The sequence below is a fragment of the Misgurnus anguillicaudatus genome, chromosome 11 (genome assembly GCF_027580225.2).
Source record: "Misgurnus anguillicaudatus chromosome 11, ASM2758022v2, whole genome shotgun sequence".
NCBI lineage: Eukaryota > Metazoa > Chordata > Actinopteri > Cypriniformes > Cobitidae > Misgurnus > Misgurnus anguillicaudatus.
The window spans coordinates 30,925,822-30,950,549 of NC_073347.2; the positions used below are offsets into that span (position 1 = coordinate 30,925,822).

General features: G+C 38.0%; 1 protein-coding gene and 1 long non-coding RNA gene across 4 annotated transcripts in view; both read right to left on the bottom strand.

Moving 5' to 3' along the window:
- LOC129416126 (uncharacterized) overlaps positions 1-7,818 on the bottom strand; it is a 64,109-nt gene extending 56,291 nt beyond the window's left edge. For all 3 annotated transcript variants that reach the window (XR_012372214.1, XR_012372213.1, XR_008635436.2), the window contains exon 1: positions 7,384-7,818. This is a non-coding gene — a long non-coding RNA (uncharacterized lncRNA). The remainder of the gene's footprint in view (positions 1-7,383) is intronic.
- A 10,219-nt stretch (positions 7,819-18,037) lies between these two features.
- The window catches only part of anapc1 (anaphase promoting complex subunit 1), a 74,061-nt gene continuing 67,370 nt past the window's right edge, over positions 18,038-24,728 (bottom strand). Inside the window, exons 45-48 of the mRNA XM_073873531.1 lie at positions 24,059-24,154; positions 19,922-20,120; positions 19,692-19,826; positions 18,038-18,442 (exon numbers count right to left, since the gene is read on the bottom strand). Coding sequence (XP_073729632.1) covers positions 18,336-18,442; positions 19,692-19,826; positions 19,922-20,120; positions 24,059-24,154 — 537 coding nt within the window. The 3' untranslated portion in view covers positions 18,038-18,335. The remainder of the gene's footprint in view (positions 18,443-19,691; positions 19,827-19,921; positions 20,121-24,058; positions 24,155-24,728) is intronic.

Below are 24,728 nucleotides of genomic sequence, written 5' to 3' on the forward strand. Positions count from 1 at the left end.
TTATTACAACGACATTTTAACCCGCACAAAAACAAGATATTGATATAAGTAATCGACAGCTGAAACGAAAAGGCAACGTAATACTGATAAAGCGCTGCTATATGAACATGCACATTTCAGGCTATATGCAATAGTGAATACTGTACTTTCTGACTCATTATCATGTGGGTTCTTATCCACCCCCTCCCCAGAAGATCTCCTCTGTTTCAGTTTCATACAATCACACACTGCTATGACACACCAGAGTCATTTAGGGTCACATGAACTTTTACAGTACACGTATGCATCACCTCACGCTGTATGCTACCGACTACATTCAATAATTCATCAGAGATATGAATGAAGTAAACTCATCTGATCTTTTCCTGTGCATGTGGGCGTTTTTCCCAGAATAAAATGTCATCAGTCAGAAATTAGAAGTCATCTCTCCTGACAGCAATGCAGATGTGTGATAATATAATCACTATATAGTCAATAATTTGAGAGAGAGAGAGAGAGAGAGAGAGAGAGAGAGAGAGAGAGAGAGAGAGAGAGAGAGAGAGAGAGAGAGAGATTCTCTGTATATCAGTGGTTCTCAGGGGGGCCGCGAGATGGTGCCAGGGGGGCCCAAGTTTTATGACATTTTATAAAATACATTAATTTTTCATAAATTCTGTGTAATTAAACCTAAAATAAAATAAGCCTACTAACCAACAGCACTACTTTGTATATTTTAATATGTTTTGTCTAATTCAAATGTTATGTTTTAGAACAAAATTGTCATACATTTTCTTTGGGGGAGGCGCGAAGGTATGCACCGTACACAAGGGGGGCCGCACGCTGAAAAAGTTTGAGAACCACTGCTGTATATGACTGCCTGTTACTGTTAACACTGTTATTCTACCTTGGTAACAGACTTTGTTACTAATTCAGTGTACTAATTTTCAGATTTTTTTGAATATTTTTATAGCCTGTAACATCCAATGATCCAAAATGGGTACAAAAAAAAGATGAAAAAGGGTACCAAATGATAAAAATAATAAAAAATACATAAGGGTGATTCTCACTAAATCCAGATTTTGAAGGTGTCCAGCATCAAATTTTTTTTGAACATATAAGATTAAGGTCTGAACTTACTATAACCATTATTTTTAGAGGATTTAAAAAATATTTCCTATAGAATTATTTACTTTTTTTGATTATCATTATCAAAATGATCATTACCGCAACATGATATTACATTAAATATATGCATTTACAAACTCATGTTTCGGTAATGAGAACTAAAAAGTTGTCTGGGTACTATGACAAACAAAATTTCAATTTTTATCTGGAGAAAAAAAATAAGAACCGCTTACCTGGTTGCCATCTTTAGTGTCACAGTCAATTATGTCCCTTCCAACAAATTTTTATTTGAAAATGTTAGTTCCTTGAGAGCTTAAACAATGATTGAAAATTGTTGCGAAGAATGAGAAAATTGGTCTTGGACACATTTATATTCCTTATTATTGTCTCTACATTTACCAATGATCACCAAATACCACTTGTTTATTTACTGTAAATGTTTATAGTATAACATGCACTGAAGCTTTTAATTTTTAAGATTTTTTAATTATAATTATTTCCATGTCAAACAACCCAAATCCAGTCATGGACATGTTGCGGTAATGATAATTTTTCCCTTAAATGTGGAAAAAACAACAAAATTGGTTTGTATGATGTCAATCATGTGCATAATAGTACGTGAAGAGATGTTTGTAACTGTATGCTTCTTATTTTGATAGCATTTACTTTTGTTATCAAAATGTTTCATGACACCTCATAAGTCTAATTTCGCGAAAATCACCAAGCATTAAAATAAATCATTAAAAATAATGACATTGGACAGCAAATATAAGATAATATTTCACTCTCATGGCCTGTCAGCACCAGGGTCAGCCAGTGACTTCTTTTTCGAGGGCATCATGTGTGTGGCTCGTCATGTCAAAATATGTGTTTGACGCGTGATGCATATAGGTCCACATGACGCACCGAACACATATTTTGACATGACAAACCTCAAACATGACACACATATTTTGAACCCACTGCCCTCGGAAGAGAAGTCACCGTCATGTGACAGTACAAAGAAAAAGCCAGGAAACAGGTCCCTCTTAATGCACACAATAGAAATTCCCAGAAATTCCCATGAAATTCCCCAAAATGTGCCGTTTTTGGGTGTGCTTTTAAATGCAAATGAGCTAATGAAATGCAAACACTTATCACCATGATGGTGGTTTGTTCAACTTGAAACTCAGGCTATGTTTACATTAATGCGTTTATCCTTTAAAACGCGCTACTTTTTCTATGTTTACGCCTTTCATCTACACTACATCACCGTTTTCGACCCTCATAAACGGATTTGTTCGCAAACGCTGCAGACCCTGTTTTAGTTTGAGAACTCAGACGTTGCTCTGAGTGTAAATGAACGTAGACGGAGTCTTATGTTAACGAACAGCTGATGTTAACATGACAGCGCATCATTTTCAAAGTAAAAAGTATTTTATTCAGGTAAATGGAGGTTTGCAACGTAGGTTTTGCCAAAAATAGTAAACATCTACCAACCAGCTATTATAAACGCTATATCGGATTGTTTTAACATGTATCCTTATAGATAATGTCTGTTTTATATTTATGATTGAGTATTGTTGGGTTTGAATATTGTTGTAATGTGTTTATGTTTTGTTTAAATTTAGTTAGCTTATTACGAAAGATACACTGTAATTTTAAACGCCATATAGGGCGTTGTAAAGGCCAATGAAGGGAGAAGTAATGGGTCAGACCTTATTTTCGAGCTTAATTTAAGTTTTGTTTTCTACTTTAAAATTAATTTCGTTTCAGATAATTTGTCTCTTAATTTTAATCAACGTTTTCTTGATAAGTTTTGTGAATATTAATTAATAAAAACAATAAACTCAACATCATTAATATTTAATGCTCGTTTAGCCGCTTGCGCTTTTAGCTATTTCTGTGTTGCTAGCGGAGTACATGCACGGACCTCGCACACTTTAAAAAATTAATGCAATAAGCATTTCTGTAGGCTAAAGCAATACTTCACCTCTTACTATGTTTGATTGAAGTTTGCATTTGCTGAAATTTATTTTTGCTTCAAGTTCGTTTAGTAACTTTTTAAAACGCAAATGCTCTAATATAAACAGGGCCTCAATTGTGCTGTCATTTTTTCTCTCTCTTTGCACTAAATGGCAGTGCCGTGGTTGGATAGTGCAGATTAAGGGGCGGAATTATTATAATGAGATCCCCTTCTGACCTCACAAGGGGAGCCAAATTTTAATGACCTATTTTTGACATGCTTGCATAGAATGGTTTACCAAAACTAAGTTACTTGGTTGATCTTTTTTAGCATTTTCTAGGTTAATAGAAGCACTGGGGACCCAATTATAGTCTGATTTTCATGATATGTCTCCTTTAAACATTAACGTCTCAGTTTCTGTTTATAGCATAAAGAAAGCATGGTAAGGTAAGAGAGATGAGCCAAAAAGTAAAATATGTCATTTCTGCAGCACCAGGCCAGCATCCCCAATTTTTTGCTCTCCAGACATTTCACACTTTAAGCCACACCATTATTATTAGTTAAAATACTAATCCGTGCTAACTTTATTTAGCTGGTTAATTGATTTAAAACGTAATACGTAAAACTGGAACATTCTGGGGTGGCTACTGAGCAGGACTGAACAAGCAGCAGCAATGACATCAAACAGAAACTCAACATGATTTGCATCACAAAACAGGCTGGAGGGATGAGAGTGAATTTTACTGTTCGTTCACCACATGCTTTATGTACACAAATGCATTGCCTACAACGTTTGCACGGCACGCACAAACGCCTAGAACTAACTTTAAGTCAGTGAATGCATCAATCAATACGCATCAGTTAAGACATGCCGACCGTGTCACGCGCGCACCTGCGTCTCTCTCTGTGTGTGAGAACGCACTCTATATTCATTCTCACTGGATGTGATCGGACCCTCACAAACCATCTGATCAATACTCTCCTATTACACACTCCTTAGGGACTCGGATACTGCAGTGTATCCCATCAAACACAAAAGACCTCTAAGGACGCTCAATAATTATTTGAGAAGGCTCATGTGACCGCTACATTTAATCCTGCACGTGTTACAGCAAACATTTCTATAGACTCAAAGAAGGTTTGGTGTCTTGTGTTGAGGACGTTTACGCATAAAACAAAGTTTCACTTTTATTCGAATGTGAATCAAAATCCAAGAGACTAGTATATAAAGTTATTACAGAGCTATCTGGAATACTTAAATCAGGCAAATTCCGCCGCTAAAAGTGACAACGCACTGCTTACCCGGATATTACTGCGCGGTATCGACCGCTACTTGTTTAATGTATGATATGTATCACTCCGCTCTATTTTCTCATGATGACATAAACAAAATAGGCCTAACTACCGCAAAAATATAAACAATAAATATTTTGTATCCAATTTTTACTCGTGTGGCAAAGACACAAGGGGACGGTTGGTTGCATAATAAAAGACCTGGGAGAGAAAAATGTATATCCATTATACATAAATGAGAACCTAATAACAACAGTTAGCTGAAAGAGGTCAGCTGGGTTAAAGCCTGCTATCGAATGAGAGTAATGTTGTAAATACCGCCACCTTGTGGACCAGAGATAAATCGTCACAGTGCAGAAGCCTTAATTTGATTTCCTTTTATTGCTGACCATGACCATCAGACATAAAATAGTACACTGTTTTGATTGTGTATTAACATAATAAACACTAATTCTAACAAAAAATAAATTGTATTAAAATGATGTGGCTGGATAAAAAGGGTTCTTTACCACCACCTAGATATTGCTTTGGAATAGGAAAAACTTGTTAAACTTGGTATATGTACTTCTTGTATTATTGCCTCCCTATTGTTTCCAAATCTTTGGAAGTCGCTTTGGATTAAGGCGTCTGCTAAATGTCTAAATGTAAAACACTGCAAACTGAAGTAACGTCTTAAAATAGTATATTGCCATAATAAGACATATAATAACTTTTTTATATATTTTAAATTAACATTATTGTACATTGCAAGTAAAACAGAGTGTAATATATAAAGCTTAAAGTAATGCTTTTGTATTTTTACTTTTTTAATACTGCAGAAGACCAGAATGTATTTACAGATAAACTATATGTTAACCTGAAATGAAGTGTAGTAAAATGTCCACCAGATGGCGCAAAAAGCTAAGAGGAGGAACACGAGGCCCTTATGCAGAGTTCATCGCGGTAAGAGCACAAGAGCCACATATCTTTTATTTTAATCACCCATTCCTCATCAGATATTCATCATTTGCTATGTATGTTTCTCAAATTTTGTTTTCTTTCTCGTGCCTAACAAATCAGAAAGAAAAATCAGACCGGGTGATTTTGAGGTTTCCCTCTCACATAGTCAAACTTGGAGCCAAAATGAATCGCACGAGAGTTTGAATTACAAGATGTGTGATCTAAATCCCTTCAACTACCAGACTGTTTCTAACAGTTTTAGATCGGAGTACAGTCATTTCAAACCCATCTGAAGCAGAACAATAGACACACCGACACTTTTTATGAATGTAAGTTTCTGTCACCACTTCCGTCTCTCTACGGCCACCATAACAGGTTTTACTGGAAACCAAAGTTGCCTAACTAAAAGTAGATGTGGGGGCAGTGTAAAATGACAGTGTACAAATGTTAACTTATAAACTAATATACAAGACTTTCTTTAGTTTAGAGATTTAAATAAGCAACATAACAAAAACACTGAAACTCATAAGAACTCCCTTACAAAACGCACAGGCGCAGAACTGGATGCTAATACCATACTAAATGATGGTTTTACTACATAAAATAGTTTAACTAGAATATTTGTTATGAAACCATACTAACCACAAATCTACAATGGTCTCACTACCTATAATTTAACCACGATAGGCCTATTTGTAATAAAACTAATACAAATGGTAATACATTTGCAAAAAAGCAACAGTTTTACTATAATAAAACTACACTGATTTTCTTAAAGGGATAGTTCACCCAAAAAATGAAAATTCTGTCATTATTTATTCACTCTCATGTTGTTAAAAACCTGTATACATTTATTTGAGCTCCATTCACTATGGTAAAATAAAAGGATACTATGGAAGTGAATGAGGCTCATTGGTTACAAACATTCCTAAAATATCTTCCTTTGTGTTCATAAAAAAAAATTATACAGGTTTGTAACAACGTGAGAGTGACTAAATGAAGACAGGATTTACATTTTTGGGTGAACTATCCCTTTAAGGGTCGATCTTATGTCTGCCCTGTGTTTAACATACAACGCACACCGTGAGTGGTCGTGGCGTCGCGTCATGCTTTTTTGCGTCACTAGCGTCGCGTTTTCAGCGTGTCGAGATGGAAACGGTCAAACATTGCAGTTTCGTTTTCGTTTTAATTTTGTTAATATTCTTATTTCATTATACGCTTGACTAAACTAAACTCGTGTTGTTACGCTCCGTTTAACTGTTTTTTAAAAACAAACACGCGCCTTACGCACAATATTTACTGGACATCATCAACCATAATGTGCCATCTACAAATGCAGCTCATCGAGTTTTGGCAGTGCACACACCCATTCGCGCGCGCTTTTCTACCCAGATACAAACGCGCAGATGTTGCGTTGACAAGTCGCGGATCACGCCCCCCTCGCCGTGACGTAGTTGCACGGAGCTAGTAAGTACGTGACTCGACACACTAACTAACCACAGAACGGGCTTCTCATAACGGGTCAAACGCCACGCAGCTGGATAACAAACTTTCTTTTTACATGAAAGTTGAAACGGGTCTCTTGGGAAGCGTTCGCGCACACGCTGCTCTACTCCATGTGGCGCGCGCGAGCACGCGCGTGTGGTTGCCGTACACATATTCCAATTAAGTGTCTTTTCTGAAGAGGAACAGGAAGTGAGAAACACTATCTCATGCTTCCACCGCAGGCTTCCTCTTATCTTCATCGAGCGCTCAATAAGAATAAAATGACCCGAATAACTCATTCTCTCGTTTGTCTCACGCATCTCTTTAAGTTGTCACTAAATGACAGTGTAATGCAATGCATCATGAATATTCATAGTTATAGCATATAGATGCAATGGTGGGTCTTCGGTGATTGGAGGAACACACTAGTGTCCGTTCAAATTTTGACTCATTTCTATACGACAGAGCAGATAAGGGTGCATTCAACAGGAAGAGTTTCAAAAATGAAAAAAAAGTATGAACGCAAGCATATGTAGAACTCAAAACATTCCTGTTTTTTAAAAAATAACCTACTTAATGTTGATAGTCTGTGCGTTAGTGAGTTTAGTGTGACTTACCCAAAGACTGGAGCTGCGCATCTGCGCAAGTTACCAAGTGACTTTGGAGAGTTTGCGCAAATGCGCACAAGCAAGTTCCACTGAGTGTGTTCAAAATGCCCACTTCTTCCTCTTCTTAATCTCTTTGCAATAGTGCTCTCATGTATGTTCTTCACTTGACTCATTCATGTGGAGTCACAGGTCCGCATACAGACTTTCCCTTAAGCTCAGTTGGTTGGTGACGCCCCCTCATCCGACACACAGAGCTCGCCGCAACGATTCAAACGCGCTCTGTACTGTAGAGCTTGTGAATGAATAGTCTCAGTCAACGCCTTGACAGCAGTGACTTCAGTTTCCCAAGTAAAATAATCTCTTTAATAACTCCATGGTGCATTGAACTCAACGTGCTTATTGTGATGTGTGCCAAAGTTGTGGTTCAAGTTAAGTGTCCTGGCAAATAAGCTAAGATTTTCAAATGTAAACAAATTTGAAAGTAAAGAGGAAATGCACACAGCATTGGTAGATGGGTCAAACATTGAGTACAGCATTTTTACAAATGTCAATCTAAAACATTTTCTTGAAAAGTATTTTAAATAATTACAACAAGTTATTTGCAATAAAATGCAAAACATGACCATTATGGGCATCTTAAAATAAATACTTTTTCATATGCATTTGAATCTAAAATCTTACAATAAAAAGTTCGTTTAATGGCCAGGATTGTGATAAAAAAAAAGATTTAAAAGAATTTGGGTGTGAATGGAACTTCAAAGTGTGATTTTCCAAATAAGGCCTGTTCCTGCATGTTTTAAATGCTTGTCATTCAAAGTGAAGGTCATAGATGAGGAACTAAAAGCATCAGACTTGCCAAGTCATGCAAACACTTAAATTCAAACATATACAGTCAATATATTCTATCATATATTCTACACACTGAAACTCTGAATATCAGTGCATTGTGATTTCACAGCAGAAGTCCTTGAAAGAAGTTATGTTTTGACTAATCATGCCAAATATAGACGTGGGTCTGTAGATCGGGGGGGATGTCTGATCGTGTCTAAACAGAGCACGTTTGATTGCATCAGAGAAGACTCGACAGCAAAGCTCAAGGCTAATATATAAATATGTCGAATTTAAAACTATATGAAGCCAGACGTGTGGGAAAACACCACCCCGCCCCTTTTCCTCAAAGTTGCACAACATCATTGTTCACATTCCAAACATCCCATATCTGAAATCTTAATTCGCTTTCCTTCCTGAATAGCCAAGCTATAATGAGCAACAGTTAAAAACGAACCCAAAACTTTTCAGGAAAACGTGACACGTTTAAAGAGAAGTGTGCAATTTTTGCCATAAAACTAATCTTTCAAACCATGAGTTCTCATGCTGGTTTAGGTTCAGTAATCAGAAGCATCAGCAGACAGGAATGTCCAGACACGTGAGCAGAGGTTATTCCAGGGCAGTTTTTTGTCTTTATACTTGGCCTTTCAGTGGTTACCGGAATCCGGGGTGATGGTTAACTGTGGATGTGATGATTTAACAAAATCTAAAGGGAAACGAACTAAAATAATGCTTTTGAGCACATGCCACACACACACACACAGTTTGATATGATCAAACATCAAATACAGACATACCTACAGTAAACATTGCATTAAAATAATAAACCCAGTGACATCTACAAAAAACAATGCTTGAGCTTTTTAGTTTTGTGAATGTGTCTGAGTTCCTCTCACTTTTAAACAGGTTTACATTTCAAGAGTTCACATTTTAAAGTGCCTCTATGTTTTCTTGTAAATGAGCATTTTTTATTAGGCTTATGTTTAGGTTTAATAATTTTACTTTAATGGCAATGAAACGGTTAATAGTCAGTAATTGAAATGCCTTATTTTCACAAATTCCATTTTAGATATTTCATTAGGATTTAACACATTGGACATTTTGTCTTTCGCTGCAAAACCCTCTAAGTGCAAAAAAAATTCTCTGCTTCTTTAAAAAAAAAAAAAAGAGAAGTGTCCAGTCACTCTTCGTTGTCCTTTCTGAAAAAAGTAAAAAGCTCAACATTTTTTCAATATTCTAATATATATCATAATAATATGTTTATTGTATTCTATTTATTTTTTATTCTTATTTACTAGGGGTTACTCTTATGTACACTCACCTAAAGGATTATTAGGAACACCATACTAATACTGTGTTGGACACCCTTTCGCCTTCAGAACTTCCTTGGCATTGACTCAACAAGGTGTTGAAAGCATTCTTTAGAAATGTTGGCCCATATTTATAGGATAGCATCTTGCAGTTGATGGAGATTTGTGGGATGCACATCCAGGGCACGAAGCTCCCGTTCCACCACATCCCAAAGATGCTCTAATGTGTGGAGATCTGGGGACTGTGGGGGCCATTTTAGTACAGTGAACTCATTGTCATGTTCAAGAAACCAAATGATTCAAGCTTTGTGACATGGTGCATTATTCTGCTGGAAGTAGGCATCAGAGGATGGGTACATGGTGGTCATAAAGGGATGGACATGGTCAGAAACATTGCTCAGGTAGACCGTGGCATTTAAACGATGCCCAATTGGCACTAAGGGGCCTAAAGTGTGCCAAGAAAACATCCCCCACACCATTACACCACCACCACCAGCCTGCACAGTGGTAAGAAGGCATGATGGATCCATGTTCTCATTCTGTTTACGCCAAATTCTGACTCTACCACCTGAATGTCTTAACAGAAATCGAGACTCATCAGACCAGGCAACATTTAACTTTAACTGCCTAATTTTGGTGGGCTCATGCAAATAGTAGCCTCTTTTTCCTATTTGTAGTGGAGATGAATGGTACCCGTGGGGTCTTTTGCTGTTGTAGCCCATCCACCTCAAGGTTGTGCGTGTTGTGGCTTCACAAATGCTTTGCTGCATACCTCGGTTGTAACGAGTGGTTATTTCAGTCAAAGTTGCTCTTTTATCAGCTTGAATCAGTCGGGCCATTCTCCTCTGACCTCTAGCATCAACAAGGCATTTTCGCCCACAGGACTGCCGCATACTGGATGTTTTTCACTTTTCATACCATTCTTTGTAAACCCTAGAAATGGTTGTGCGTGAAAATTCCAGTAACTGAGCAGATTGTGAAATACTCAGAGCGGCCCGTCTGGCACCAACAATCATGCCACGCTCAAAATAGCTTAAATCACCTTTCTTTCTCATTCTGACATTCAGTTTGGAGTTCACGAGATTGTCTTGACCAGGACCACGCCCCTAAATGCATTGAAGCAACTGCCATGTGATCGGTTGATTAGATAATTGCTTTAATGAGAAATTGAAGTGAATGGGGCTTGATTACGGTTTGATTACGAGCATTTCTCAAAATATCTTCCTTTGTGGTCATAAGAACAAAGAAATGTATACAGAGAGTGAGTAAATGACAGAATTTTCATTTTTGGGTGAACTATCCATTTAAGCAGATATAAAGCGAAAGTATCTGATAAAGCATTCGGTAAACACCATTCTCATTTTTGATGGAGGTGGCGTGAACACAGCACTAATGCCCAGTTACGCTTTACCATACTGTCAAAAACACATAAATTAGTACATAGTGTATAAATGGACTTTGAATGAACAACACTTTTAGTAAAAGCACCAATTAAGAAACAACTGGAATCTGGTTAAAGTTGTATTCATGTGATATCTGCTCCACATAGAAACCTATTCAGTTACAGGGAAACTAATAACATTAATTTATTTGATTTAACACAGAGTCGATTTGTCCAATTCCACCTAATGTCATTTCAGTGAAAAGAGAAAAACCTACTGGTTGTTATGACTAACACGAGGGCGATTAGATGATGGAGATTTCATTTCTGTGTGAACTATCCATTTTAGGGAAATTCAATGATATTAACCTTCAAACATGTCACATATCCTCATTGCTTCAACATCTGCAAAGTTTATATCACTTCACATTTTCTCATTTCACAGAACTTTCACTTCAGTGTGGTTAAATTTAGTAAAATAGCTAGATGGGAAAAGAAAGCAGTATTCAAAGCACAGAGGGGCCTGAACTATTTTGAAACAGCAACGTGGCTATTCAAATAGCGTGGTATGTAAGAGGGTGTGTTTGGCGATGTGTTCCTGGCAGTAGGATGGTTTTCATTTATAGAGGAATGCTCTTGTGATACTTGTTTTGCTACAGTACAGCAAATAAAGAAAAGGAGGGGAATAGAAAAATGTGCAAGCTGGACATTTAGATAAAACCTGAGTGATGCCCATGCAAAACCTGATGTGGTTTTGAAATGTTGCAAGGGTTTTACCCTGGCTTTAAGTCAAAAGAGCCCCTGGGTCTCTATGTCATTGCTCCTTCAGTTAAGCGCAAATGGATGATCACTTAAAGGGAAACTCCACTTTTTTTTGAAAATATGCTCTTTTTCCAGCTCTCCTAAAGTTAAACATTTGATTTTTATCGTTTTGGAATCCATTCAGCTGATCTCCGTGTCTGGCGCTAGCACTTTTAGCATAGCTTAGCACAATCCATTGAATCTGATTAGACCATAAGCATCGCGCTCAAAAATGACCAAAGAGTTTCAATAATTTTCCTATTTAAAACTTGACTCTTCTGTAGTTACATCATGTACTAAGGCCGATGGAAAATTAAAAGTTGGGATTTTCTAGGCTGATATGGCTAGGAACTATACCCTCATTCTGGCATAATAATCAAGGACTTTGTAACATGGCTGCAGGAGGCGCAATGATATTATGCAGCTCCTGAAAATATAGTCCCCTTGGTAACTTAATTCTTAATTCTGATATAGTCTGACTATCCAGGGCCCAGGTCAGAAAAAAGACGGATCAGCTTAACCGTCCGTCTGTCAGATGGCATGATATGTCAAGATCACATATATCCCAGCACTTCGAGTCGATCTCACCAGAAACTCAACACATTTCAACTGTATCTGTTCCCCGAACAAGCAAATACAGAGCACCGCTTGCCACATCACGTACAAATTTGATTAACATAAAATTAGAAAACAATACATTACCAGATGAACCTCAAATGTTAAAATTCGGCCTTCTTAACATTAGATCGCTTACCAATAAAGAACCTATTGTTAATGAAATAATTAATGACCAAAACTTAGATGCACTCTGTTTAACAGAAACCTGGCTTAAAGCAGACGACTACATTAGTTTAAACGAATCCACCCCACAAGACTATTATTATAAACACGAACCTCGATTAAAGGGGAGAGGGGGCGGTGTAGCTACAATATACAACAACATTTTTAAAGTTAACCAAAAATCTGAACTAAAATTTAATTCATTTGAACTAATGTTATTAAATATGGAAATAACTGATCGTAACAACAAACAGCTTTCTTTTGTCTTAGCTACAATCTATAGACCTCCGGGCCACCATGCAGATTTCCTTAAAGAAATAGCAAATTTCCTGTCTGAGCTTGTAGTCACCAGTGTTGGGGAAAGTTACTTTTAAAAGGAATGCATTACAATATTAAGTTACTCCCCAAAAAAGTAACTAATTACGTTACTTAGTTACTTTTCATGGAAAGTAATGCTTACGTTACTTTTAGTTACTTTTGCGTTACTTTTTCGTGGCTAAAGCTTGATCTCTTTCAGGCCTTGCAGGTGTTTTTATGACTGAAAAGTTCTGCATTCAGAAATTTCATATTTCATCACAAAAATGTTTAGCTCCGGCTTGCCATCTCAGTTTCTGACTCAAACTGTTTCCACACAGGCACAGAGAGTGCATACGTTTAGTTTATTTCAGTACATATTTTTTAATCAAATTAATTAAACTAAAAAAGTAACTTGAGTTACTTTTTTGAAAAAGTAACTCAAATATTAATGTGTACATTTAAAAAGTAATGCGTTACTTTACTCGTTACTTCTGAAAAGTAATATTATTACGTAACTCAAGTTACTTGTAATGCGTTACCCCCAACACTGGTAGTCACTGTAGATAAAGCTCTTATCGTTGGTGATTTTAATATTCATGTGGATAACTCAAAAGATGCATTAGGACGTGCGTTTATGGATGTTCTAAATTCTCTCGGTATTAAACAAAACGTGTCAGGGCCCACGCATACTCGTAAGCACACATTAGACTTAATTCTGTCACTCGGACTCAATTTTAATGACATCGAAATATCACCTCAGAGTGATGCAGTTTCTGACCATTACCTTGTGTCATACACTGTACTTCTAGATAGGATCACTCAATCCACAACATGCTACCGACTAGCCAGAACAATAATTTCCACCACTAAAGATAGCTTTATTAGCACTATTCCAGACCTGTCCCAAATGAAACATGTAGCAGATAACTGTGACGATCTAGATACTGTAATAGAAAACCTGAACAATGTCTGTTATAACACACTGGATGCCGTTGCTCCCATTCGAAAAAAGAAAATCAAAGAAAAACCGCCAGCTCCATGGTATGACCATCACACCGTTGCTCTTAAAAAGGCAGCTAGAAAAATGGAAAGAAATTATAGAAGCACAAAGTTAGAGGTATGGCGTGCAGCACGGAAAGAGAGTGTTAAACACTACAGACAGGCTATAAAAACGGCCAGATCAACCTATCTCAGTACGCTTATTAAAGAAAATCATAACAACCCTCGCTTCCTCTTTAGCACAGTCGCAAAACTGACAAGAAACAAAGAACAAACAGAAACCAATAGTAAACTTCAACACAATAGTAACGATTTCATGAACTTCTTTTCTAACAAAATTACGACTATTAGGGAAAACATCGTAACTACCCAAGCAGCCATCACTCTACCCATTAGTTCACTAAACACTAGATTACCATACGAACATCTTGATTCATTTAAACCTACTACAATAGATGAGCTCTCTAAACTAGTCACATCATCCAAATCATCGTCCTGTATATTAGACCCCGTTCCCACAAAACTACTTAAAGAGGTATTCCCTGTAGTGTCAACCCCGGTACTACAAATCTTTAACTCATCGCTAGAAATAGGATACGTTCCAACAGCTTTCAAGCTAGCAGTTATTAAACCGCTGATTAAAAAACCACAGCTTGATCAGGGAGAGCTTAATAACTTTAGACCAATCTCAAATCTCCATTTTCTTTCGAAAATATTAGAAAAGGTAGTGGCAAGCCAGTTATGCACATTCTTGACAAATAATAGTACGTATGAAAAGTTCCAATCAGGATTCAGGCCCCACCATAGCACAGAGACAGCGCTGCTTAGAGTTACAAATGACCTCATGTTAACATCCGATCGTGGTGAAATCTCAATCCTTATATTACTAGACCTTAGCGCAGCCTTTGACACAATAGATCACACAATCTTACTCAATAGACTAGAAAACTATGTTGGTATCAGTGGTCAGGCGTTAGCCTGGTTTAGGTCGTATCTAACCAATCGCTATCACTTTGTTTATGTAAATGAGGAAGAGTCATATCACTCCCTGGTCAAATATGGTGTACCGCAGGGATCAGTTTTAGGTCCTATCCTGTTCTCGTTATATATGTTACCCCTAGGACTAGGAGAAATTATCAGGAAACATAACATAAGTTTTCACTGCTATGCGGATGATACCCAGCTTTATATCTCCTCACATCCCAGTGAAACCCACACGTTTTCTAAGCTAACAGACTGCATTAGCGATGTTAGTGACTGGATGGCACATAACTTTCTTAAGCTCAACTCCAATAAGACAGAGATGCTTATTATTGAACCGAATCGCTACAAACATAATATGTCAGATTACAAGTTGCACATAGATGGCTGCACTGTGGTGCCATCTTCCTCGGTTAGGAACTTAGGTGTGATGTTCGACAGCAACTTATCCTTCGATAGTCATATCGGCAACGTCTGCCGCACAGCATTCTTCCATCTTAGAAATATCTCAAAAATTCGCCACATGCTGTCTACATCTGACGCCGAGAAGCTTATCCATGCTTTTATGACCTCTAGAATAGACTATTGTAACTCGCTACTTGGGGGATGCCATGCAAATCAGGTAAACAAGCTGCAGCTAGTTCAAAACGCTTCTGCAAGACTGCTTACTCGATCTAAGAAGTATGACCACATAAGTCCAATTCTGGCATCTTTACACTGGCTACCAGTTAATTATCGCATACAATTTAAAATATCACTTATCACCTACAAAGCCTTAAATGGCCTAGCACCCTCATATCTTAGAGAATTACTATCAGAATACAATCCATCACGTGCACTGCGTTCGCAAAATTCTGGTCTCTTAGTTATCCCTAAAATATCAAAAGTGTCTAAAGGTGGAAGATCCTTTTCCTACTTAGCCCCTAAGCTCTGGAATGATTTGCCAACCGTTGTCCGAAAATCAGACACAATAGATACCTTTAAATCTAGACTTAAAACTTTTCTCTTTAACAAGGCATTCACATAATTGTTTTTATTAATGGTACTCATCTCACAATAGATAGCTTGAACAACCTAATAAATAAATAAACTAAATCCTCATTTTCATCAACACTTTAAAGCATGGTAAATGCTATTAATATTCTTAAGAAAAATGTTTAATCTCTCCTTACTCGTTTACATATGTGCAGCAAACCATGAGCCGGGCATAAACTTTTAAAAACAAATGTCACGTATAAAATAGAAAAGGCTACATACAAGGAAAAGAAACGCTACTCTGTGCACATACAAACCACAATACAAGGCCAAAACTTCAAAACTACACCAATAAATCCCCGAATCGGGCCATTAATTGCCAAGCGCAGAGGAGTGATTGAAAGTTATGTATGGAATTATGTTACCACTTGCTCGGCCCTTCTCCTGAGGTTTCTGAGTCGAGTAGGGGAGTACTGTGAAGCCCAGACAGGCATCAGGGAGATGGCTGGCGCAGTCACGTCCCCGTCTCCCCTTTACTCCCTTGCTCGTCCGGATTTCAATAAAGCACGATGGGTATAGATTTGTGGTGTTAAGCCCACTAGTCGGGGGCGGGACTTCAGTCCTTAAAAGGGTGTCACTGCACCCATTTCCAAAACATTTGCCGTCCCGTGCATTTTTCTCGTTCTCCCTAAACCAAACTGTGCAGAGTCTTTCACTAGGATGACGTTGTATCTTCAATACGTATATGCACATGTATGTGTATGTATGTGTATGTATGTATGTGTATGTATATGTATATATGTATATATATATATATATATATATATATATATATATATATGTGTGTGTGTATGTGTATATATATATGTATATATGGATATCTGTGGATATATATGGATATATATGGATATATGTTTGTGTATATGTACATGTGTATACATATGAATGGCCCCTACGCTAATTGGGTTTTGTTTTTCTTTCTTTATGTCTCGTCCTTCTCTCCGAGGACAATGAGACAAACAGACCCAGTTCCGGAAAATTTGAAAGTCGGCACACCTCTGACCCACCGGCAGACCTTCAACGTGATGCCCAGCTGATGCATGACCAACGACCACCGGCAGAACCCGCTTAACCTCCGCCTAATCTCCTTAATCGTTTCAATGTATATATAAATGTACCTCCCAAGGGTTTTTCCCTCCTATGACTTTTTTTTACTTCCCCGGCTGAGCCTGGGGTTTTTTTTCTCCTAGGGGGTTTTTCAACCCGGGGAGGCAGCCGTCTTGGGCTTAACTTAGCACCCTCTTCTTTACGTTACATTAGCAATACGCACGCTTATAATGTTGATTCATAGCCGCATCAAATTTAGCTGCTTGTGCTATCGTGTATTATGTTGTGCTATCTGTCGTTTTTCTGTGCTTTCCACTGCTTCTATGAATGTAAAGCTGCTTTGAAACAATCACCAATTGTGAAAAGCGCTATATAAATAAAATTGAATTGAATTGAACTTTCAATAGCAGAGGACTATTTTCAGGCACTGCGTAATATCATTGCGCCTCCTGCAGCCATGTTACAGCAGCAAAGTCCTTGATTATTATGCCAGAATGAGAGCACAGTTCCCAGCCACATCTGCATAGAAAATCACAACCTTCAACCTTCTGTCCGTCTCAGTACACGATGCAACTACAGAAGAGTCAAGTTTTAAATAGCAAAAATATTGAAACTCTTTGGTTATTTTTGAGCGTGATGCTAATGGTCTAATCAGATTCAATGAATTATGCTAAGCTATGCTAAAAGTGGTACTGCCAGACCCGGCAATCATACTCCAGATTTCCCTATATTCCTGAAACAGACGGATTTTGTACAAAGCTCATCGATTTGAAAAGCTCTGTGTCCCTGATTGGTTGTGATTGGCCTGAATACCTCTGATGTGAGATGGAAATGTGACGCTCCTTACCATGTTCGTAAGATTCGCGCACAATGCAATGCTAACAGGAATTAACTTGCAGGCTGAGTCCAAAGCAGGAGGAATATGATAATGTCGGTCTTGTCTACGTCACCGATCTGAGGAAGTAAACTGTTGCCTACAATCCGTGTGTTTGTTGTAGTCCAAGAAAAGAGATTTACGTTGGAGACAATATTCGCGTCATCGTTTACTTTGGGCTTTGTACCTTTTGCATATCTTTACATGTACTAATACACCTACACACCAAAGGAAATTTATAAATCGGATAATTGGTGCTCTTTAAAGCTGTCATTTATGTCTGTTGTAGCAAAACAATACTAGACACCTCTGACAAAACCAGACATGAAGTTATGTTTAGTACAAATCCGTGCATATTTTATCAAAACATTCCTTCAAGTTATATTTATTGCCTCATAAGTACAAATATAGATACAGACTATTTACATTTGAAAACAGATGACTAGCTATGCTTCCAAAGAGCATCTGTGCATACTCACATTGACATTGGCTCTTCAAAAGACACTGAATTATATCATTTCCACATAATACATACATGTTAAAAGTCGACACAAAGTGTTGAGGCTACAGAAGGTTTCTGTTAGTCGGTGGTTTGTTCAGATTTCAGAAGTTTTTACAAGATAAGAACTCAAGAAATGTGATTCTGCAGAAGAAGTGGACTCAAGCGCAGCAGAGCACGGACAGGAACGCCCAACTGACTGCTTTTGAGGAGCAACTCTGGAAAACAGGAACATCCTGGACACACATGAGAAAGAAAAGATTAGTAGATCGGAAACAAGGCCGAACTATGATCGGATTGCATTACAAGTCAGATGGCCTCTTTCTTTCTTTTTTTTTAATGGCTCACGCCAATACAGCGTTTATGGCTATATTCATGGCGAGAACTGGCATGTTAGGGGGCAATTTGGCACCCCCAATTGGTGGGTGGTTCAATGGTATTTCATGCATTCTGACTTATTAACACTGTTTAATAGTCGTTTCCTCATATGCTAAACATGGACAAGTTCTGTATTTTACACTCAAAGCCCTGTTTTCAGACTGTTCACGGTGAAATAGAACGGTTTTGACTGAAATCTCGACACATGCGGCTGGTCCGAGAATCCTCGGGTGTCTGTTGTTTCACCTCCCACCTCTACAATGGGTCCACAGGTGCACCGGAACAATCCCTCCCAAAATGCATTAAACTTTAGTTTACAAAGACGTGAAACTCACCGAGTGGTCAGGGGTGTTCACTGATATGCTCACACAAAAATCGCTGCAAAAGATGCTTTCCAACAGGTGTTTTAGCATTCGTTGAAAACTTGTGGACCTATTTTTCCAAACGCCTCACACCCGTATATTCTTCCGCTAAGAGCTTGAATAATAGACACTCCAGCCCAGTTGGTGGTGATAATCCACCTTTGCCAATTGCAAGAATACAAACAACGTTCCCGGCGCGGAGTAATACCGTACCTCACAGCACATCTAATACAAGTCAATGGAGTTGGACAAAACTACGATAAAACCTGTTGGAGTGCGTGTTTTGCGGCGATTTTTGTGTGGGCGTATCGGTGAACACCCCTGATCACTCGGTGAGTTTCACGTCTTTGTAAACGAAAGTTTAATGCATTTTAGAAAGGATTGTTCTTGTGCACCTATACAGCCATTGTAGAGGTGGGAGGTGATACAAGAAACACCTGAGGATTCTCGGGCCAGCATCATATGTCCAAATTTCAGTCAAAACTGTTCTATTTCATCATAAACAATCGGATATACGGATTGGCAGTACACAAGAAACCGCAAGAGTGCCTTGTTCAGATTTATTCACTCTGGGACCCACAGATACGATACAAAATCTTAATGCGTTTCTGTGTGGATGGCCTATTAAAGCTTTTGGGGTAAAGACGAGGACAGAATTTTCATGATTATTTAGATGACAACATGAGGAGCCAGACTACTGAGAGAGACCTATAGTTATACAGCTAGTGCTTGAGCTTGTGTGTACCTTCAAGATCAGAGGCCATAATTTTCCTAAGGCTGGGAATGGAATGGTAGACCAAAAAGCAGGCGAGCATGTTGACATCACTATCATTGTTTATTGGCTGCCCTTTCAAGTACGCCTGCAGTACCCCACTGTTATCTATGTGTAAAAAGATGGATATATAAAACACAGTTTAACATGTACACATACTTAATACATCAGCATATTGAAATCATGCATTAGATGTTTCTCACCACAGAGCCAGCGATCCAGGGTTCGATCTGCTGCGCTCTTCATGACGGGCAGAAACTCTGAAGTGAGCAGGAGGCCGCGACCGGGTGCCTCTCGGAGTCTCTGCTGCAAAACTCTGCTTTCACAAACTTCAAGAACCAACTTCATCTGCCAAAGACTGAACGTCTCGCAAAGATCGTCCCGTTCAAGAGTGCGCACGGCCTGCGAACACAATCACACAAATCCAGAGAAACATGAAGTGGGTGATTCTACCGAAACCATTGAAACACCACATCACTAATGATTTTAGCTTTAAAATGTGTAATATAGTAACATTAAAAAGCATCAGAATTAACACAATACTGTGTTCTACCTTGCACAATGTGTGATTTCAACATAAGAATTTATAATTGGAAATTTTATCTCATTTTCTGCTGAAATTCTCATTACCGCAATGTGTCCGGCTGTGTTTGAATTTGCGTTATGTTGTAATTTAATCAAATTAACACAAAAATATTAAGAAAAAAAATAAATGGATGTTTTGCTAGACTACTTTAGATGACAGAAAAAATATTTACTGAATATTCATGTATAATGAAGAAAAATTAGGAAATTGATGTGTCCATGCCTGATGTTCTCATCCTCCGCAACACTTTTTGAGAACAGTTTAAGCACACATACAGAATTTTAATAAAGTTTGATTTTGAGTGACCAAGCACATGGACCAGTTACTTCAAGATGGCTACCAGGTAAGATCATTTTTTTTACAGTTAATTTGAAATATTGTCTTGTCAGAATGCTTACACGACATTTTGATTATCATTACCGCAACAGATGCTTATTAAATGTTAATTTAATTAATAGAAGCATAATACTTTGATTTTAAATGCATGTGCAGAATCTCCAAATGATGTTCTTTCAGGTTTGTCATGTCATTTTGAAAATATGTCGGTGTTGATGTTTTCTGACTGTTGCGGTAATGAGATTATTTAGGACTAATTTTTAAAATTATGTTACAAAAAGTGTTAAATGATAAGTAAAAGTTTTTAAATTAATGTTCCCATTTACTCCAGACTTTGTTTTTCAATGTCTGGTGGGAAAAAAGTAAATTTTAGCAATTTTTACATTTCCATGCTTGACATTTTTAAAACCAAATTTTCGTGAGAATCACCCAAGTATACTAAAACAAAATCTCATTCATTTATAGCATCACTCTGACTGTGGTTAAGTTTTAATGTGCTGCCTACCTCCAATGAATACTGCAAACAGTAGGAAGGCAAACAAGCTCTTAAGTAAATGTGCTTACCCATGCAAAATCTCAGTAAAATTGTTGCCCAACTGACTGGCAAGTTTGGGTATATGTTGCTCAATATTTTCCATCTAATAACTTCAGAATGTTGGCATTTGTTGTGTGGGTATAAACAAAGATTTTGGATATAACAAGAGCACTGCTTTAACTAGGTACAAAGTTCCCACACCTTAGTTAACTTTAAATTCAAGGATCTTTCAAGGACTTTCCAGGTCCAATACCCTCAAATTCAAGGATTAAATGTAGGGACACATTTCAAGTGAGAGTGAGGTAACATTGTGTTACTTTTAAAGATACATTGTTACAGTTCCCTTTCGAGGGAACTCGTGCTGCGTCACTGCGGTGACACTTTGGGGACGCCTTCAAGGGTAAGTGCATCTGAATGTGTATATCAAATTCAACCAATGGTGAGGGTTAACGACAAAGACAAGGTGACGCGGGAGCCAGGAAGTATATCGCTATCTGAAATATTGCTAAAGACAGCGTTACAGGGACGCAGGAAGTATGGCAAGGGAGACGCAGCGTCTCGTTCCCTTCTCAGGGTACAACAGTTACATACGTAACCCGAGACGTTTTCAGGTGTCACAACTATGCAAAAAAGCATTTTGGTATGAATCAACATTCACATACAGAAAATATAAGCATTTAAAGCAAACAGTTTAGCACGTGTGCTTAAAAAGTCTAGAATTTTTATGATATTATTCTACACTACACAGGGAATAATATGGATTTTTTTTCAGAAAACTTCTTGCATAATATAGATTCAAGCACTTTCAATGACCTGTATCTATGTTTGTATATTTTCAAAAATGGCCCAGGGCATTGAATTTTTCCCCCCAGATTCACAAACTTTCAAGAATTTCAAGGACCCGTGGGAAACCTGTAGGTATAGGGGAAGATCAATATGGGCACTCTGGCGACGGAAGTCCCATCTCCAGTTTTAAAAAACCAATCATCAATCAATAACATCTGATGATTCTCTAGGGGAGGGGCTCTGTACAGTCACGTGTGCATTAGAGGTCTTCTCGGGTCCAAAGAAATGTACCCGACCCGAAATGACCCGAATCACTTCATACCCGAACCCGACGTGCATAAATAAAATTTTTTTAAAGAAAGACCCGACCCGAGACAAACCCGAGAAAATTAGACCCGAGTCCGACCCGAACTAGTGAATTTTTTTTTTTAAACCGACTGGAACCGAATGTAAACGGCACTGACGTGTGTGCATTCTGCAGACCCACGCGCAGCAGTCAGACAGAAAGAAACTCCGGTGGCCTTGCAACCAATTTGGCGAGCTGCTCCATTCGTTTTACTTTGTTATCTGACGACGACACCAACGTAACCGCTAAAATGTACATTTATAATTGACTGTCATGTTTGTCTCAACGAAAATGAACCTTCCGACAACCACACAATGTCGCAAGCGCTCTTGGCAAACAGATGAGAGGTTTGAAAAGGACATTGACGCACACAGGCGAGAGAGTTCGGGTCTTCTCGGGTCCGTTCAGAAAAAACACATTCATTTTTAAATTACCCGAGACCCGATGTCGCTATTATTGTACCCGACCCGTGTCCGAGGCACATGTGAAACTTTTAGACACGAACCCGATCGGGTCTCGGGTCGGACCTCGGGTTTTCGGATCTAAGTGGACCCGTGAAGACCTCTAGTGTGCATGCGCAGTAGCCAAAGCAACTTGCTACAAAATATGTTGTTTAATTGTAACTTTAGCACAGGATTTTAGAAATATATGACTTGCCCCATTCAAGTAGATAGGAGTTTAGTCTTGTATGACTGAAAGAACTGCAGTGGTGCGACATCCTTAAAGGGATAGTTCAAGAAAAAAAATTCTTTCATCATTTACGCAACCTCAACCTCAAGCTGTTCCAAACATTTATGAAATTTTTGTTCTGCTGAACAATAAGATATTTTTAAAAATGGTAATAACCAAACAGATTTGGGGTATTATTCACTTCCATTGTATTATTTTTCCTACTATTGAAGTCAATGGTGCCCCAGATCTGCTTTGTTACAAACATTCTTCAAAAAATCTTTAATTAAAGAGACACTTCACTTTTTAAAAAATATGCTCATTTCCAGCTCCCCTAGAGTTAAACATTTGGTTTTTAACACTTTGGAATCCATTTAGGCGATCTCTGGGTTTGGAGCTACCACTTTTAGCATAGCTTAGCACAATCCATGGAATCGGATTAGACCAATAGCATCGCGCTAAAAAACAACCAAAGAGTTTGGATATTTTTCCTATTTCAAACTTGACTCTTCGGTAGTTACATGGTGTACTAAGGCCGACGAAAAATTAAAAGTTGCGATTTTCTATGCAGATATGGCAAAGAACTATCCTCTCATTCTGGCGTAATAATCAAGGACTTTGCTGCTATAACATGGCTGCAGGAGGCGAAATGATATTACGCACTGCCCGAAAACAGTCCCCTGCTATTGGAAGATACTAAGAGGACCATTTTCGGCTTCTGCGTAATATTATTTTGCCTCCTGCAAACTCTTTGGTTATTTTTTAGCGCAATGCTAAAGGTCTAATCAGATTCAATGGATTATGCTAAGCTATGCTAAAAGTGGTACCGCCAGACCCGGAGATCAGCTAAAGGGATTCCAAAAAGGTAAGAATAAAAATGTTTAACTCTTAATGAGCATATTTTAAAAAAAAGTCCAGTGTCCCCTTAAAAGAAATTTATTGAAGTTAAAAACACTTTTCTGTGAACTATAGTCTTTAGTGGTTTGGGCTGTTAAATTAGCAACATGTTAATTCCAGAAACTCTGTGTGAACATTAGCAGCGTGTGAAACCTCATGTGTGACTTGCTTTTACTGTAACTGACCTGGTCAATAGAGATGTGTGTCGGCAGCATTTCTGGGTTTTCCTGTGTTACACATTCGTACAGAATCGCTGACAATAAAGCCACTGTCTCCCGCTTCTGCACAAACAAGACAGCAACATACAAACATGGAAGAAAAGCCTCACATGAATTGGCTGGTTAATGAAAGGAAGATTAGGGGTCACAAAATGAATGCACATCTTTGAAGCGCTGTCAAACACTACAGAGACTATTTTGGACTCCCTCTCTGGTTTGCTTAAACCAGTGCTTCTCAAATAGTAGGGGGAAGGACCCCCAGGGGGGGCTCGAAGCGACACCAGGGGGGGCGCGCGAGACCCCAGGGAAAATACTTATTCAGGAAGTGATTTTTAAAGAGATTACACCCCAATCACGCTGATAAGCCGCTTGTGTTTTTTATTATTATTTATTGATTATATTTAATTTTTCAGCATCAAATGGTCAAAAAATATTATACTTTAAATAAGGATTGATTTTTTTATTTCAGGCAAATTGATGCATTTTAAGTCTTTTCTGTTACAGACTAAAAAACAATGTTAATAAAGTTATTCTTTTTTGTGTTTTTAGGATACAATGATTTGCAGATGTGTAATTTTATAGACAAATTATACTATTTACAGTCGCGGCAGAGAGTTTGGGGGGGGCGCGAAATGTT